The sequence below is a fragment of the Tinamus guttatus genome, unplaced genomic scaffold, assembly GCF_059628265.1.
Source record: "Tinamus guttatus ecotype Peru unplaced genomic scaffold, ASM5962826v1 Tinamus_guttatus_pri_ptg001087l, whole genome shotgun sequence".
Lineage (NCBI taxonomy): Eukaryota > Metazoa > Chordata > Aves > Tinamiformes > Tinamidae > Tinamus > Tinamus guttatus.
The window spans coordinates 3,238,141-3,257,471 of NW_028289621.1; the positions used below are offsets into that span (position 1 = coordinate 3,238,141).

The following is a 19,331-nucleotide window of genomic DNA, read 5'->3' on the forward strand; positions in this document are numbered from 1 at the left end:
GTTAGGACAAAACTCCTTCCCAATTACCACAGACACGGCAGGGCTGCAAGGCAGGAGCTGGTGGCCGCACTCACCCCCGAGCCAGCCTGAGCGCACGCCACGCTCACCTCGAATCCTCTCCTGCTTTCACCCCAAATAAAAGAGCACCTTGCGCTGCTTTAAGGGTATGTAAACTCAGGGCAAGTTTACTCAGACTGGGCAAAGCTTGGAGCTCGCACCTGGCTTTTCACCTCATCCTTTGCAAGGCAAAGGCCCGGGCGGCCTCTCTGCCAGCACCGGGGCTCGCAAACATCCCTAGTTGAAACTCTAAGTTTGAAACTGGAGTTGTTCAGTTTTAGGAAGGGATAAGACAACAGGGGAGGTGATTAAAGACTATCTGTGATAAGTGAATAGGGGAATATCTGGGAGAGCGGCAGCTCTGCCTCTTGCTACTACCTGCACAAGGGGAAGACACCTTTTAACAGCTGTTAAAAAGAAAAAAGGAAAAAAAAAAAAAAAAAAAAAAAAAGTAAACCCCCAAAAACGCGGCACCTGCCTCTGGTCTGTGACCAGCCCAATTTAAGATTGCAGAGATATCACATGCTCTGAGGTAGACTGGGCTCAGCAGCGGCTTCAGAAACCACTTCACTGCTTTCCTCCTCCCACCCGGCTGCTGCCTCCAGCAAGGCTGGAAACAGAGGCCAAAGGATTTGCAAAGGGGGGGAATGGCACAAGGCAGGGGGAACTGCACCGAGGGGGGAGGAATTGCACAGGGTACCTGCAGAGCCCAACAAAGCCCCCCCAGGGCTCTTCCCCATTCCAGCCTGTTTTGCGACTCAATGGCCTGCAAAGCCTTTGGGAGCTGCCGGACACGGCACCTATTGTGCAGGGGTGGGAAGAGCAGAGCGAGGCGGCCGGGAGCGCCGCAGCGGAGCGACCCTTCCTCGCGCGGTGCCGGGGCTGCAGGGCCCTGCCAAGGCCGCCTCCTTCCCCAAATCCGCGCTCCCGTTATCGGGGTCTCTGCTGCACAGCAGCTGACTGACGTCCAGGACTAGCGAAATGGGGATCGCTGCCCTGGAGGGCTGATTTCCCAGGGAAAAAGCACAAAGTTGGAAACAATCTTCCCCCCCAGCTTCCCCATCCAGTCCACCCTGCAGCCAAGTGCCCGACTGCATCGCCTCCCCACGTGCTGCAGCGGGACCCAAAGCGCAGCCGTGGCCAAGGAGCCTCCGCCGCCCTTCCCAGCTCCTGGGGTGGCTGTAGCGGGAGGCCGGGTGTGCAGGAGGCACCACATGAGCTCAGGAGCGTGCGGGGGACGTGGAGGCTGGGCACGCGGGAGGCACCGCGCGAGCTCGGGAGCGCATGGGGGACATGGGGCCTGGGCGCATGAGAGGCACTGCACGAGCTCGGGAGCGTGTAGGGGACACGGGATCTGGGCACACAGGAGGCACCACGTGAGCTCGGGAGCATGCGGGGGACATGGGACCTGGGCACATGCGAGGCACCACGCGAGCTCAGGAGCACGCGGAGGTCGTGGAGGCCGGGCACGCAGGAGGCACTGTGTGAGCTCAGGAACACATGGAGGACACGGGGCCTGGGCGCGCGGGAGGCACCGCGCGAGCTCGGGAGCGTGCAGGGGGACATGGGGCCTGGGCGCATGAGAGGCACTGCACGAGCTCGGGAGCGTGCAGGGGACACGGGACCTGGGCACACAGGAGGCACCACGTGAGCTCGGGAGCGTGCAGGGGGACAGCACGCAGCACTCGGGCGCAGTCTCGGCGGGAGGCCGTTTGGGACACGCCGCGGCACTGCCGTTTCACCAAGCCCATCGCGCTCAGCACCTCACGCTCACAGCGTGGTTGTACTCGGCCCTGAGGGAAGGGCTCCTTTCCCTCCGCGCACGTGTGGCCCTGATTACGACCGCGAGCAGCACTCGGCCCAACCGGCACCCACATCATCAGCAGGCAAAACCAGCTCCTTCCCTCAAGAGCTTAGGCAGACAGTCCTAACAACTGCAATGTTTAGAAATCCAGGCAAGAACTTCCTTTTCCTAATTTACAGAGGCAGTTAACCATTTTTAAATGACATGCAAATCTTAGTGCAATTCCGTATTTGCAGCTAATGAATTCTGACAGATGACACATCTTCAGAGACATAATCACACCCACTCACTGCGCAGGGCTTTGCTGAGCGCTTTGCAATCACCGAAAATCCACAGTCTCTCAAACGTGAGGTACCTGTCATGGCCAGGCACCTCTAACAAGGACATCTTCCCAGAGTGGTGAAAGATGCTAAAATACAAAGTCATTAACATGTAATTAGACTGGAATGGGAGCTTTGCGTGTGCTGGAGTTCTCAGGGTTTGGCTTCAGGTCAAGAAAAGTATATTGGATTAGTATGAGAGCAAAATTAGGATGGCGTGCAGTTTAATTAGTATTACAAGATACTACATGTGTATGGGAGAGCAGAGAAGATTTATGTGGTAAGAAAACATCATGAAAAGGCTAAAATAATATCAGTTTGAGAAAGCACTGTGTACTCAGAGGTTAAGAGGAGCATAACTTTAGAACACCACCAATATTCTTAAAAAAAAAAAAAGAAAATGTCAGTTGAAGTATTTTCTTGTTAATTTGGTATCAAACTATCAACAAATCACCTATCACTTCTGGACCAGAGAGTCTAGTCCGAGGCAGCAGTTGCAACCTGCGTTTCATGTTTCTGACTGTTTCTCCTAGCTGACAGATGCAAGATGTTCATCTGTTATCTGCTGCATATTCCTGCCTAATAACTGGTTTTAGTCCTTCTCCCTGCTGGCAGCTGGGTCATCTCCAGTGAGAGGCTCTAGCAGGTAAAAACCCCTGGGAGCAAGAGAACCGGAAGGTCGATTTTACGGACAGTTTTGTCCTTTCCAACTGAGAAGGGCCGAGCTCGAGTGGCTGCTGGTCGGGGTGGGCCCGTCCAGGCCACAGTGAAACTCAACGTCCTGCACGCGAGGCCGCAGGCAACCAGCACACGCAAGAGACGGCGTCCGCGCAACCTGCTCCGTGCAGGGTTACCGGGATAGAAACTAGGGGTAACAAATGCACCAAACCGCAGAAGTCTCTGCGAATAAGCGAGGGTACCAAAAGCAGCGGGGTCGGGGCAGCGCCCGGCTCCATCCAGCGCCTGTCCGGGAACACAGCCGCACGGCCAGGCTGGATCCTCGAGGAGACGGATGTTCCCGCTCGGGCTGGGAACGCAGAGCGACCCCCACCACGGCACGGGCGCCTGGCAGCCTCACAAGCCCTTTTACAGGCCTGGTAGCACAAATATGTTTTCTATTTGGTATCAGTCACTGCACAACCCTCTCTTGCCGGCACATAACCCAAACCTCACAGAGCCTCAAGAATGTTACTGAGCGCTGGGGGAGAGGCACAACCCAAACGCGAGGAAGCTTCCCAAAGAGCCCGCTCGTGCGCTGTGGTCTCCCTTTACTGCCATGTAAGAGCTTCCTTCAGCTACAATTAAGGTTGCCAAGTGCAATTCAAGGGAAAACACGCCATTAAACACATCCTAAAACATTATCATTCCTCTGCTTAATGGCCTGCCCGCATGAACCAAATGTTTACATAACCTCCGATTAAAAGTAATGAAACTTCGAAGCATGAGCCCTGAATAGGTACTTAAAAGTTTATAGCCCTTGAACTGCACTTACGGTCGCCTGGCCTGCAAGCTTCAGATTTGCAACCTCGGAAAGTTACGGAGTTGAGCACTCCCCTTGGAAGCCACGCTAAGCATGACAGATGCCACATCCTGCAGACCATCTGCTACCTGAAATGCGAGGTCAGCTGGAGGGGAGAGCATAAAAGAGGCTTTCAAAGGAAACCAGTATTTAAGTGCTTTTGACAAGATCTCTGCTGAAAGCTTTCAGCGCTCTGTCATGTTTTAACTCCTTGCTTATCCATCACCAGCAGCGTCCCGCTCTGCTCAGTGCAGCAGCTCCAAGGGCAGCGGCATTCACAGCCTCGTGCCCAACTCTGTGGCAATATTATCGACAAGGTCCGTCCCAAATACACGCAACTGGGGAACCAAAGTTTGAAGCAGGAGTTAAAATACTCATTAAAACAGGAGTTCGAATTACATTCAAGGAGGCAGAAATCTTTGAAGTAGCTTTCATGTCTTTCAGGCCATTCGGTGGCTTGTTGTGTAAATTGTACCTGGATTCTTGATTCTAGGTTGTATTCTAGAAACACTTGGTGCTGCACAGAGCAAGGATGGGAAAGGTAGCAGCAGTGAATGACACCCACTGAATTAGCACCTTTCTTTACAAGCATCTCACATGCTTGCGACCACCTCAGCAACTTGGAAAGAGAGGTTTGAAGTCTCTTCCAAACACATTAACAATTTAGTGCAAACAACCACCATCTCACAGCACAAACCGTCTGCAAAAAAGTTCCCTCTTCTGAATGCACTTGTTTTACAACAAGCAAGGAAAATCCGAAGTGGTTCTCTCAGCTTTTCTTTAGGGGAATTGCAAATTCTGGTGTGTGTGAGCAGGGAGATCATTATATCAGTCATACAGATGTAGGTCCCGCCTGAAAGCAGGTTCTTCCTGCATTTCAGAAGGGGCAGATCTACCAGGACAGCTCTCGAGATGATGCCGGTAAAACCTGGGAACCGAACTGCTGCTCAGCACATTTTTCCCATTTACACGCAGTAGCCCCCGGCTATGACAAAGCTGAAAGCCTCATTTAGCCAGCCACAAGTGCCTTAAGGAATGAGTTTGATGCGATATGTCTGATGGATACTTGATTTCCTTCCAAGCAGCAGACTTGGGAGTGTTTTTTTCTTTTCAAAGCCCGTCCTGGGACGCTTCCCAGGGCGCTGGCCTCACCCTGTGCTTGCTAGGAGCAGTTTGCAGCGGGCTGCAGGCCGCGTGCTTACAGAAACAGCACCGTGGATATATGAGCAAGGGCTGACCAACCAGCCCAGGGCACCCCTGACACCTCTATTTTCACGCTGTTATTTCTCCACTGATACCCCTGGCTACTCCAAACTAGCCCAAGAGCCGCCAGCCCAGATCTCCCAGCTGGGAGCATCATCCCGGAGCCCTCCGGCGAATCCAGGTCGGGAGAGGCGCACGTCACATCCCAGCCTGCCGGGAACAGCTCGCGCTATCCCAGCGCTCAGCCGGGGCGATGCCGAGGAGCCCGCGACGGAGGACGAGCGCAGGAACCGCAGAGCCCGGGCAGGAGCAACGCTGGGAAACAACCCGACGTCCTCGCTGGAAAGGGGAAGGGCAGGAGGCTCGGCTGCGACATCAGCGACTCCCTCACAGCCAAACACGGCCTAGCTGAAACCCAAAACAGTTCAACAAGCGGCAGGCGGTGTCTGCTCCGTGAACCGCTCCGTTTCCAGCCCGTTTGCACCCTGCGGCCGCAGCCGAGAGGGCCCGAGCGCGGCCCTCGCTCGGCAGCGCCGCCGCCGCAGCGCTGCGAGAGGCAGGGGATTAAAGCGGCGCTCGCAAACTCGGAACGCAGACGCCAAGCTGATGATGCAACGCGTGCAGCTTCTGGGCCCAAGATGTGCGCGCAGCCCTGCCATGACAAACTGCCCTCGCAGCTTAAATTAGTTACATATTTGGATACCCTGTAAGATAGGAAAGCAGAATGTTATCGGGCTGCCAAATCTCACTCCTGTCATGAGGTCACTTTTGGCTCTTGGCCAGACATGATTTCTGCCAAAATATCTCCGCTGACCGTCACCTCCTGCTCTCCCTCAGGCCAGAAAGGAAAAATATAAATAAGAGAATTGGGGGAGGTTGGGTGGGAAATATCCTTAGTTTTTAAATCAACTTGTACGTTTACTCCGGTATACACAGCCAGTATTCTACTACTTTACTGCAGATACTTCTCCTGCTTGGAATTTGGTGGGGGGATTCAGAGCACCCCGTGTGTCAGGGTGTTAAACCACTTGCCAGGGTGGTTTAACCCTGAGCAGCCACTAAAGAGAACCACAATCTGAGAGCTGTCAGGCACTAAAACCTCTTCTGTAACCCTTTAGAGAGCTACTTACTAATTTCTGCTTAATTTATGAAAATCCTCTCTTGGTATTCAGTTGCACAGCACAGCTCCTCCCCTGCAACAGCAGCACTGCTTGGATGCTATGGTTTGGAAAGCAGCTACAAATCTGATATATATTATTAAGTTTTTTTATTATTTAACACTGTTGACATTAACTTTGAAAGCAAGACTGTTTGCCAGTACTTGGTTTTGGTTTTATTGCTTTAATCTCAAAAATATCTGTATTAATGGAAAACTTGCATATAAAATTGTGTGTTTTAAGTTGTATGTAGACAAGCAAATGGGAGGGCAGAAAAGTCATTGAGAAATAGAAGAAAGATTACTCCAAATAATATTAATTACACATTGTCAAAATGCTGAGCCCAAAAGCGCCGTTTCCAGGCCCAGCAGTCAGGCTGCACACCCGGTGCTGCCAGATTAAGCTTAGTGTTTCGCATGTTCTTACTACTAGGAAGTCTTCTCTTACAACCAACTCCTTCAATATGTCCTAAAGAATTCTTCCTCTTATGCCTGACAGACCAGATGTGAAATAAATAAATAAAGACCGTTACCTTATCTGGAGTATGTCAGCTGTGGAGAGCAACATGTGGATTTTAGTACATATTCAGAGGCAAATTATCTAACACGGCAGTTTATGAATGCCTGAACTGTTTATTCTGGTATTTCATTGTACACGTGCCCAAAAGAAGAGCTGCACGAGACCGCGCAGATCCTCTGCACGAGTGTGAGAGCAACTCCAGCCGAACGCTATTCCCAGACAATCCAGGAATTTAAGCATGGCATCAAGCAGCTCGAGTTCACTTTACACCAACGCCACTTAAGTAACGGCAGGGCAGGAAGGGCTCCGCTAGCAGCGGTTCCGTTCAGCTGCCTTCTACGTTTCATTACTTGAAGCTGCAGAATCCAACCGTGCACTTGAACGCGCAAATCTTTCTCGGATGGGAACAGCGGGGCAGCGGAGGCCGGAGCAGTGGGACGGCTGCCTCCTGCCAAGTGGGAGGACGAGGTTCCAAACTCAGCGCTGCATCAAAACTATTTTTGTTCTGTTTGCCCCCGTATCGATGCCTAGGAAAGCAGCAGCTCCCACGGGGACTGCGGCTGGGTTTGTGCTGCTCGTTCCCTCCTCCTGCAACCCTCTTTCGTATGGGGATGAGAGGATCCAAGCCGGTTCACGATCCGCAGGGATTGCCCTCCGCCTCCCAGCATAACCACACAAGACCCACGGCATCGGGCCGGGAAGCCTTGACAGAAAAGGCTCCTTCCTCTGCCTCATCCGCACCCCGGCCCTGGGAAAGGGCTCCTGTCTGTAAAAGGTGACCTGCGTTGGCTGCCCAGAGGCCTCAGCTCCGTCCCTGCTTCCCAGGGGCTCCGGGGACACAGCGCGCTCCGGGGACGCGCAGGAGAGGGGAGGAAGCAGCCGGGCTGCTCTGCGCACACCTGACTTTCCCGGAAGCTCAGGGGGCCAAGCAGCTCCAGCACGCAGGGACTCCAGCCCCAGCACTGAGACGACACGCACGTTTTGGGGGAAGGACAGGAAAAAATACTCAAATAATCAAAAACACCCAAATAACCAGTAGCACCCCAAATGGGAGACGCAAGAGCACGCACGAGGAGTGGGGTTTCCTCCAGCAGGAGCACCAGGGTAGCGAGACAGGCAAGAGAAGTGACTGCAGAGCTGCGGAAATGGAGGGTTAGCACCGGCTCCGGCAGCAGGGCTCCCTGCGTGACAACGGGACCCGCTCGTGCTCAGCACGGGCGGCGCGAGCGGGATGGCCGGGCTGGGAACGCGGCTCGGAGCGGCGGCACCCGCCGCACGTAAACACGGCGCTGTCCCCAGGCCGCGGCACGAGCGACCCGGGATGCCGGCCTGGGGACACGGCGGGACGGGGAAGCGCCCGCAGCAGGTGCCACACGGGGGGTCCCCACGTGCCCTGCAGCAGCCCCATCCACCCCGCAGGCAGCGGCTCCCCCTTCCCGCAGCGATAGACAAAGAAAGTCGCCTCCTCTCCCCACCAGCCCCGCGAGCGCGGCGCTTTGGGGCTGTTTCCCGTGTTTTGGAGCACGCGCTGCTCGGGGGCGGCGGGACGGGCGGCCGCGGCGCCCCCCGCGCGGGACCCACCTGCTGGCGCCGCTCGGCGCCGTCGGGCGGGCGCTGCGGGCGCGTCGCGGTGGCCGCCGCCGCCGCCGCCGCCGTGGGGCCGTCGCGGCGCGGGGGCGCTGCGGGCTGCGGGCCGCGCTCGCGGCGCAGCTCGGAGCGCAGCTCCAGGTAGCAGCCGAGCGTGAGGACGTGCAGCGCCAGCGAGAGCGCGAAGAAGCCCAGGAAGAGGCGCCAGCTGCCGCCGCCGCCGCCGCACGAGCAGCCGCCGCGGGGCGCCGCGGCCGCCTCGGCCCTGCGCTCCGCACCCATGGCCGGCGCTCCGGAGCGGCCGCGCGCCGAGCCGCTACTGCTCCATGCTGCGCCGGGCGCGCCGGGCCGCCGCGGGGCTGCCGGCCGGGGCCGCCCCAGCGCCCCGCCAGCGGGCGGAGCCGCGAGCCCGGGGCGGAGCCGAGCCCCGCTCCGCGCCCGCCCCGCGCTCCCCCTGCTCCGCGCCCCGCACTCCTCCCGCTCCGCGCTCCGTGCCCGCCCCGCGCTCCCCCTGCTCCGCGCCCCGCACTCCTCCCGCTCCGCGCGCCGCTCCGCGCCCGCCCCGCGCCCCCCCTGCTCCGCGCCCCGCACTCCTCCCGCTCCGCGCCCCGCACTCCTCCTACGCCCTCCGCGCCGCTCCTTGCCCCGCTCCGCACCCCGCGCTCCCCCCGCGCCGCGGCCCGGCCCGGCCCTCGGCTCCACTGCCCGGTACCGAGCGGCCCGCGCGCAGGGGCCGCGGAGGAGGCGGCGGCGCCGTGCGCGGGAGGCCGGGAAGGCGGCGGAGCAGCCGCGGCGGTGACTGCGCGCTCGGGGCTGCCGCGGGCGGCGGCTGCTCCGCCGCGACGCCCTCCTGCCGCCGGCCCTGAGCCTTTCCTGCCCTTGAAGCAAATAAAGCCAGTGCCAAGTCGTTGCGGACCAAAAACTCGGTCCACTGTGCAGAGCTTGAAGGGCTGCCCGGGCAGGAGCTCTGCACAGGTTGTGTGACACTGGAAGCAAACTAGGCGAGGATGCAGCCCCAAAGCCGGTGCAGCACCAAGGGGAGGCTGGTGCAGCCCTCTCGGGATTGTAAACACCTGAGGGCCTGTGGTTACTCCAGGAAAATGATCCCTGAAAATTAATTTCACTGCCAGACAGTTGCATGTGTGAAGGATTCTCTGCAATGAGGAATCACAGGAGGATTTTTGTGAGCAACTAGCTCAAGCATCCAGAGGCCAGAACTCAGCAGGCAGGCTTTAATTAGTCAGGCACTGCTCGGAAAGGGAATAGTGCTGGACACGGAGCACCCAGCAGGCTCTTGGAATGCTCTGGTGCCTTCTCCAGCTTCTTTTAGGTTTCCACTCTGACTACAAAAAGAGTGAAGGTGGAAGGCAGCTTGGGAACAAGTAAATGGTGAAGAATTGTGGCTCTGGAGGAGGAAGACTGCATGCTTCAAGAAAGCAGACTTCAATGAAGTGTGAGTTTTGGGGAGGTTATATCTGTTAGAAAACAAGGAAAGGGGGGGAGACATTCAGGGAGTTGCCAGTTCCTTATGGGAATTAGAGTAATGGCACATCTGCAGACCATCCCCATGCAGAAGCAGATAGAAGAATAGCATGAGATCAGCTTGGTCATCTAAACACAATAAGGAACATGCACAGAAAGTATAAATCAGACCAGTTACTAATACTGAGTATGAAAGAATAGCGTGAGCGTGGAGAGACAAAGCTGGGGAGACCAAAGCACCGAGGGACACGCAGCTGCAAGTGGTATTTTCTTGTTATCTTTTATACCAACAAGTATGTGCGTAAATAACGGGGAGAAATACAAGTGAAGAGTGGTGCTACACAGCAAGGAGGAACGCCCAGCCGAAATGAAAACGATCTTAAAGAACTGGAGAGATGGCCTGAAGAAACGGGATGCTTGTCCCACGCGGGCAAGGAGCGGGTGTCCCGGCAGCAGTGCAAGGAAACCTTTGCTCGCTGTTGGTGCATCAGGTGCCGCATCCCCAGCGAGGTCCTGCTGGTCCCAAGCAAGTCAAGTCCTGGAGTACCCAGCCTGGCAATTCGTGGGGACTTCATCACCGAGTATTGCCTGGACATCTACAAAGAATATTGTACTCGCTGCTGATCCTGCCTCTGGGTGAGAGGATGGTGCAGACCTCGGGATGAGGGACCTCTTCATAATCCTCTCTACCCCTGTTTTTCTACAATAGTTTTTTTTTCCCTACAAGTTATATGTTATAGTCATGGGATTATATGAGAATCTCTGTTTTCATTTAAGAAAGAAATGCTTCCCTAATATTTGTGAAGAAAAAACTGGAAGCATTAACCCGTACTAACCCAAACAAGCAAAAAAACAAGCAAAACAAACAAACAAAACAACAACAACAAAAATACAAGTGAATAAACCCCTCTTTATATAAAAAAAATCCTGTAATTATTTTAGGTTGGGTTTTAATTATTTGAATGCTTAGGGTTACCACTATTTTTCAAGATGAGGGTCCAAATTAATTAATGGCAATCACACATTGGCCTACACAGACTTGCAATAGCCCAGTTGTGTTTTCAAGAATCATTTATGTTACTTTAAATATGAAGTTTATAGGTCAAATAAGCTCAGAAGTCCCTGGAATACCTCAGTACTCCAAACAAAGGCCTGTGTTGCCAAGGCCTCGATCCCAAACTGTGTGAGTCCAATCAGCTATTTTATTCTGAGCTGCTCATAAAAAGTGAGTTCACCATTTCTGCTGGGATTTCATTAGGGACTATTTGCAAACCACTCTCAATGAAGTCCTCGGGACTCCCAGGGCAGATGAGTGGGCAGCACCCCCACCTTTTAACTCACTTAAGTACTTAAACATGTGAGGGGTGCTCACATGTTCACCACGTGGCCTGGTCAGGCCTCACAACTGAGCCACTTCACTGTTTCTCCAGTACTTAACTTTAATTCCTCTCCCGCTAAGTGCTGCTACAAGCTCCAGGCCTAGGTGAGGGCACATGTTGCAGACCTTCCCCTTGCTGAGGCAGATGTTTCCTTTCTGAACCACGAATCCTCTTTCTCTGAGGTAAAAAGTAAAGTTCCGATGCTTTTTTCTAAGTCATCCCTGATAAAATTTGTGACATCAATGAAGAACCTCAAAGGTTTAAGTGAAATTGCAGGTTTAAGAAATTTCAGCCCAGGAGAGGTAGAAGAAACAAGACAGAAAAACTTTCTGCCCCAGAACAGATGTGTTAGCCTGATAAGGAGATTCTTAATGCTTGGGATTAGCAGATCCCAGACAAGATCCATGATGGAAAATAAACAACAGTTCCTGCTCACACACCTTCAGATTACTTGCTTCACAAAGATGGGCTGCCCCCTCCCAAATCCTGCGGGAGTTTATTGGGCCCAGCTGCCCCTGCTTTTCTTCCTTGAACAATGGAGAGAAATCTAGGAAAAAAGGAAACATTCCAAAAATAAAGGCACTGTTCCTTCCAGCGTGTGTAGCGTGGCACAAAGTCCTCTGCAGGGAGGGAAGAGAGTAGGAAGGCCCAGGGACAACACCTCGAATTCCCGGTGACCTGCTCTCTCCTTCCTCTCCTCGCTGTTGTTTCCAGCTTCACAGTTTTGACAGAGCCGTGGGGCCCGAGCAGTGTTTGCCTGGAAGGGGGGAAGCAGAACCTGCTATTGCAGCTTTGGGCTCGGTTTAGAACATCTCCCTTTCCTATGGAATGGGTGAAACCCTCTCAACATAACGCAGGACACATTAGTTGCAGATCCAGTGCAAGTTCCAGGAATATTTAACAGATTAGTGAATCTCTTAGAAGGATGTTGTAAATAAGATTTTAGCCCATTTCCCATTTACATTTTGGCAACAGCTGTAATATTTGCAGCAGCAATAGAGTAGATTTTAACATATGTGACCTAAAAGCTTTGGAATTCATGACTTTCCTTTGAGGAAAGCTCCACTAAATTGCACTAAAGCCATTTCTTTTACTCTCAGTGATGTTAGCAACAAAATCAATGCAATAAAGTCTCCTGAAACCTGAAGTCATAGCATACGGAGAATGCGTCCTCAGATAGGTTAGTAAGCGCTTAGGATAAAGGATCCTGAGCTATATAAAGCCTCCATATATCACTGCAATCATAATTACCTTTCTTCAGAAAGAGCTGAGGTATTATAAAACATCTGGTTTATTTAATATTGTATGTTCAATAGCTAGCCGGAGCAGTAAAAACAGTTATTTGTATCCGACTGCTTTCGGGGGTGCATGCATCGAATACTCACATTGCAAGACCAGCAAGTATGAAGAAACTGCCTTCCTTCCTAGCCTCATCCAGGAAAATCTTCTAAGATTTTCCATGTCCCAGGGCATCAACATCCATCTCTGTCTGCCTGTCTGTCTCACTGGGTGCATTTGTAGAGCTGTCATTTAAAGTGACACCTGCAGGACTGCTCTTTTCTTTCCCGGATCTCTCCCTCACCAGGGCGAGGAGAAGCAGGAACTAGCACATATTCACTGACAGGTCCTGTTCTTTAATGTGCAATAATAATATATTTTTTAAAAAGTTAACTGTTCTCATGTCCTTTTCCAGGGAGAAAAAAAATGAAATAAATAAATCAGAGTTGACTGCTGTCACATGTGCTTTCTGCTGCAATACTGACTTCTAAAAACTGGTAGCAAGTTGCAATCTAGCTTTCCTGCATAGCCAGGCCTTTCTTTGCTTCTTGTTTTAAAGGAAGATGGAATTGCTTGGCCAGCTTTGCTGTTTTATTTCATTATGAAGTATACAACAAGGAAATTTGCCCAAAGAATGCTAAGTTGAGCCTAAACACAGCTTCTTCTAGAAAGGGTAACTAGGATATTACTCTTAGTTCTGTTGTATGTTTATTTATATGTTATTTGGTGATAATGAAAAACAAATGTTCGGAACCTATTCAGTTCTTAAACTTTTATAGACTTATTGTCTTTATTTTCAACTGTGCAACTGTCTCTGAGCCTCCCCCTCACTCGGCCACAAGGAGCTGCAGTGAGTGACCCGGCGTCAGCTGTTCTCTTAGTCATCCTGGCTCCCAGGATGATATTCCACACCAGTTATACAAGCGCCGCGCTGCGCGGCCGGCAGCCCCCGGCCCCGGCTCCCCCGCGAGCCCCGCACGTCGCTCCGGCTCGCGGGCCCCCGAGGACGGTTCTGCCAAGTTCTTGTCCTCAAGTGCCCGTCTCGGGGCTCTCTGTTGCAAAGAGAAACGCGAGAATAATCTTGGCCTCGACAATACCTGCGCTGGGGAAAGCTCTTTCACAGAGAGACAGTGCTCCCCTCGCTGCGCCCGTCAGCGCCCTTGCACCCGGGCCAGGCTGAAGCAAGGGGCAGGAGATGAGAAGCTCTCCCTTCAGCCAGTGCTTGACTAGAGGATGGGGGGATGCCCCTTCCAAAAGCCTCTCTCCGCCTGCAGCCGCAGAAGGACCCAGTCTTCACCCAGACCCCAGCTCTTCTGGCTCAACCTCCCCGGCGGGGAGCGTGTCACCAGGTTTGGTGCCTTCAGCATGGGCTTCCTCAGCAGCCAAACGTCCACCCGTGCCCCATGCAAGAACCTCTGCTCGCTCCACGCGAGCAGGACACCCCCAAACACCCCCTTTCCCATGCGGAACAGGCAGAACCCCCTCAAAGCAGCACCAGATGGTTCCTATGGCGCTCTTGGCTCATCCTGGGCTCAAACTGGGGCCCTGCTCCATCTGCAAATGATCTTGGTCATCTGATATTTGTCTCTTAATGCATGGCACTAATTACCTTTTTGGAGAGGCAATCTTGAGCACATTACTAACCACAGAATTTAAATCTCCAAAGCAAGAAGTACAATCGAGAGGCACATGCTGCAAACCCAATGCAAGAGGGATTCCAGGACTTCTGCTGTCAGGTTTTCGGGTGACTGAAAGAAACATATGGTTGTCCTGAGACCTAGATAACAACCTGCTCTGTGTAGATAAAACTGTAGAAAACACAGTACTGCATTAAGGGACTCAGTCTGAAAGGAGAACAGCTCAGTTTGCACAAGGCGCAGGAGCTCAGGCACTGCCCCGTGCTCACAGCTCCCCTCCAACGCGAGTGCGTGTGCGCAAGGCTCCCGCGAGCACGGCTGTTGTGACAGTCCTGTCCCACACGTCACTGCAGGCTGACGTATCTTCAGGCGCTACCTGCTTGACTAAGCCTGCAAAGAAACCTGCGCTGATCCTTCCTCGGTGTCTGCAGCTCCTCGAAACAACCCTACGAGCCCAACAGCTGCCCTGTGTGTTTCCTGCTGGAAGGCAGTAGCTCGGGTTGCCTTGCGGGTCTCTGACAAATCCCCTATGTCCTCCTGGTTAAACCCTTTTTGCAGGGTGGCAGCTCTCAGGATGGATGGCCACAGCCTCACACACAACCAACGTGCACAAAACCCCGTCTAGCTACACGCTGGGGCCACTGCAGTGTCCTCCTCATGTGGGCAGCACCGCAGGCTCCCGTCCCTCGTGTTGCCCAGCGAGACCATCACAGGCTTTTTGGGGCCCTCCTGTCACCAGCTCCCTTCCCACTCTCCCCATGTCACCTCTGGACCCGCCAGCAGCAGGTGCCTGTGACAGTCACATCAAGCGGTCACGGTGCCTGTGACGGTCACGTCACGAGGACGGTCAGATCTGCCCTCCACCCACGCACCCTCCACCAGGCTGGCGAGTACAGACACAATGTGCGGGGACCGCGTGGAACAGCACGTCCTCGTGCCAACCCACACCCCGCTCGAGTTTGCCCCGCTGCGTGAGCAGGGTGGTCAGCGCAAGGTGCAGCGTCCGGCGGGCCCGGCTTAGCCCCAGCACTGCCCCCTCATTCTGCCCACGTGTGCGGGGCAAATAAAGCCGTGGGGCAGAGCACTCCCTGCTCCAGCTTCCCGCGTCCCTGCGGAGCAGCCGTCCTCCTCCGCCCCACAGAAGGTGCTTGCAGAGGTGCCAAAGCAAACACGGACTGTGTGAATGGCTCCGCGTGGAACCCTGCTTGTGTAGGAGCAATTACTGGATGTTGGTCGGTAACGCTGGGGAGACAGAGCCGCTTCTGAAGGGCAAAGCTGGACAAGCAGCTGGAGCTCTGCTCCTGGCTCAAGGAACTCAGCTCCCACCAGCAGGCAGCTCTGCTAAGGTAGGGCAAACGTCCAGGGCAAACGACTGAAGCCCTGGTTTTGAAGGGGGTAAATTAAGGCATTTACATCAAAGCAAGAGCAATCATAAGGAAGACATATGGAACTGTCTGTTTTCTGTATTCATTTCTTAGTTATTGGAACCTGCTTACCTAAGGCCTTGATCCGGCTAGGAGACCTCCACATCATGGCCCTCGTTTCCATGTTGAATAGGACTTCAGGGATTTGCAACCTCAGGACTGTTAATACTATGTGACAGCAATAACCAAAGGATGGAAGAGCGGAGTGTTTGCTCTTAGATGCATCCCAGCAGTTCAAGATTTGAGCAAGGAGAAAGATCACAAGGCTCAGACGTAATATCCTACAGCAACACAGTTTTAAACCAGCAATTTCCTTTTTGGACTTCACATTGGATCAAGGCTTGATAAAACACACCATTTGGAATATTAGCTAGAGGATTTGGAAGGAGGCAGTAGCCATTTATTATGGCATGGAATGGTAATAATTATATTGCTTATAACAGGGGCATATTTCAAACAGCCAACAGACACAGTTCTAATGAGGGCTGTTGGCCTTCATCTGTTTTATTACAGGTTCAACAGTCATGCTTCCCCGAGCTCGGGGTCTCTAGCTTTGTGGAATGCCCTGTTTCAAGACTAAACTAACCAACATACACATGTGTTTCATCTCCGAATAAAAAAAGAAAAAAAAAGAAAGAGCTTGAAAAATGGCAAACCATGTAATTTTTCAAATGAGTAATTCATTTGTGATTTTAAAGAACATACTTTTGTATGTGAAGGCCAGTCTCTCTGGATCAACTGGATGAAGACATCTGCTTTATTTCAAAGAGATCTGAAGAGGTAAAACTTGACAGTTCTTTGTAAAACTCTTTGCTATCTCTTTTGTGTATCTAAATTACATTTATTGATATACAATGTTGACATTTTTGTAATACTTCTAACTCTCATAACCTTCTGTTTCAAATTCACAGTCTTCCACCACTTAAGCTATTATTATTTTTACCAGTCCCAAGGGTGTGCTAGAGTCTTTTTGGTACAAATTAGAAAGGCTTTTAGGAAAAACTTACAGTTTATGTAAAAGAGGTTCTCTTTGGCTTTCTGGCTCCCACCATCACTAATGCCAGCGTAGTAACAGTGTCCAGCGCAGACTCACCCAGAACGGGTCAACACAACATCTGGAATTTTAGCACTAACGTTAGACATGTTCACAACTAGACTCAGAGGAGCTGAAATGGTGTTAGAAACAGTAGCAATTTTCCCCAAGAGAAAAAAAGCCAAATGTTGACAGGCTGATGAATACAAATATGTCAGGGAATATTCTGGCGGCAAAACTTTCCTCTGTAAGTCGGTTGCAGAGATACCTGCAGCTTTACCACAGTCTGGATGCTAACCAGGGTTTAGTGATAGAAACAGGAGAAACGGTTTGGGGAAGACAACAAGCTAAGTGATCTTGCAAGGAGTGAACGCCGGGGTAGAAATGATCCTTGGGAGCCACTCGGTTCAGGTCTCTTGTCCTGGTTTTCACACGAAGACGAGGAAGTCTGATCTAACTTGATGCTCCTCTGGCTTCATCAGGTCTGAGACAGGCCTTGTGATCTTCGCTAGCTCTTAACACCTCCCTCTTGGAGGCGTTTAGTCCAACATAATTGGACTAAAAATAGCTAATAACTAAGCACATCACACTTTCCATGTGTATTTGCTCTTGAGGGCAATGGGAGGAGGGCTGTGCCGATCCTACCCAAACCCAGACCAGAAGACCCAGCCTACCCGAGCCTGTTCTCCTCCACTATTTAAAGATCAGTTTCCAGGTTGCAACCACATTTCCAGATAGTCACTCGTGCAGCAAAGGGGACTGTGTGTCTGGAGACCCCTGGGACATGCTCACCAACTTCATCCCCCTGACAGCGCTCCACTCGGACAGTTTTGAATATATATATACATATATAGGTATTTCTTTCAGAATACCGAGACCTACGGTTTCATCACACTCAAGATGTGGTTTTACCTGCAAGGGCTGCTCAGCCCTACAGTGATGCCAGCTGTGCAAGAGCTACAGGGAGCACATGCCCATCTGGATGCCACCCTGTACCACATGCTCTAGGTGTCCCTGCTGGAGCAAGGGGGGTTGGACTAGATGACCTCTAGACGTCCCTTCCAAGCTCAACCATTCTGTGATTCTGTGACTCTGCTTTGGTCCCAGCAACACCCCCTGCTCCTGTGCCATCCCGTCCTTGAAACAGCAACGTCTGAATGACGGCCAGTTCCCAAAGAAGAAATGAAAGGATCTTCTACTCCTGAATTTACCTTGCATGAAGACAGAAAACATTCCCCTTCCCAATCCTTTCCCATGAAGAGGCCTCAGTTCAACACAGTTAAAGCTGAGTTCATAAAGGCAGATGTTTTCAGTGGAGGAAACCTGTCAGTATGACCTTGCTCTTCCTCTGTTGCCGAAATGGATCCAACAGGACCATTTGCTGCTGCGTGGTGCTGTAGCCGTGATCCACAGCGGCAAGGGAGAGTCCAGGAGGAAAAGAGCAGGACAGAGAAGTTCCACACATCCCATCGAGCCATCCGCCACATCCGTCCAGGCAGCCTCTGCTCTGCTGTGGCGAAGGGGCTGCTAATGAAGAATAAATTGCAAGCTCTTACTTAACACAAACTTTAGACAAAAAGAGGAGAACAAAGGAATCCTCCAGGCCAAAATTGTGGAAAATGACCATCATTAATAATTTCTTCAACTCAGTCTTCATGACTTTCATCTGTTTTCTGAGGAGACAACACATTAACTTTGCAGTCACAAGACCCATCTCCAAAGCGTACCTGCTTGATTGGAGCAAATGGACAGAGCTCAGCACCTGTGTTCCCACCTGCACACACAAAATTTAGGAGGCATGGAAGGATCTTCAGGTGCCTTTACATGGAAAATATGGCCCGAAACGACGTTGTTACACTGAGGAGCAGGATGGACAGCAAAAACGCTCAACCTCCCGCCAGGGCTCTTGGTCCGACTCAGCCGCGGTGCCAGGAAGGCCCTTGGGTACTTGCTGGGCTGCAGGGCACTGAGCTCTAGGGCCTTCTAGTTTTTTGGGTGCCTAATTAAACAAATTGCATGATTTTTACATGCATATGCCTAAAGTCTGCACATTTTACTCTTTTTTTTTTTCTTTTAGAATAGGAAGCAACGACCTGTGTGCAATCTACTCAAATCGACAAATATATAATGGAAAGCTCCAGATCTCACAATCTTCAATCACGAGGAGGCACTCTGGGACTTGGTTTAACAGCCAAGGTGGTGACAGGTTTATGGTTGGACTTGACAGTCTTGAAGGTCTTTTCCAACCATAACGATCCTCTGATTCCATTTTCCCTTCTCTCACCTCAGAGCTTTTTGAAGCCTGAGGTTTGACCCCGGGCCTGCAGCAATCCTCATTCTTCTCTCTGGGATGCAGCGCTTCCTGTGACCTTTATAGTAGAAATGTATATGCATCATTCTTCCACACTGTCCATTTCAGTTTTTACGGAGCCATAAGAGTTTACGGCAGCGATGTGTCCCCTCGTCCCGCATCACCTTCCAGCTTTGCTGGATACACATGGAGCGCCCTCCCCAGGCGCAGCGCGTGCTCCAACCTCCCGTTTTTACGCCTATTTTAGCTCCTTCTCCCTCCTTCACGGCCCGCGGAGCGAGGGCGGGCGGCGCGCGCGGCCCCACGCGGGGCGGCCGCCCCGGGCCCCGCGCGCGCAGGGGCGGCGCTGCCCCCTGGCGGGCGGCGCGGGGAGCGCCCGGCCCGACCCACGCGCGGCGCGAGGGGCAGCGGCCGCCGCCTCCGGGTCGGGTCGGGTCGGGCCGGGTCGGGGGGCAGCGGCCGCCGCCTCCAGGCCCCGGGGCCTCGCGGGTCGCTAAAGCCGCCCCCGCTGCCCCGTTGGAGGCGGCCGCCCCCGCGACTGGGGCTGCGCTGAGGGGCGGGCGGCCTGGGGCTCTTGGGCACCTTGCGGTCTGCTCCAGGCAGGGCTGAGTCCCCATGACG

The 19,331-nt window shown here is 52.9% G+C and overlaps 1 protein-coding gene across 2 annotated transcripts in view; it reads right to left on the reverse strand.

The window, feature by feature from the left end:
* Positions 1 to 8,448, reverse strand: part of EDA (ectodysplasin A) — a 71,070-nt gene extending 62,622 nt beyond the window's left edge. For both annotated transcript variants that reach the window (XM_088538449.1, XM_088538448.1), the window contains exon 1: positions 8,161 to 8,448. In XM_088538449.1, the coding sequence (XP_088394575.1) occupies positions 8,161 to 8,448 (288 nt within the window). The remainder of the gene's footprint in view (positions 1 to 8,160) is intronic.
* Between the last annotated feature and the right edge of the window lie 10,883 nt (positions 8,449 to 19,331).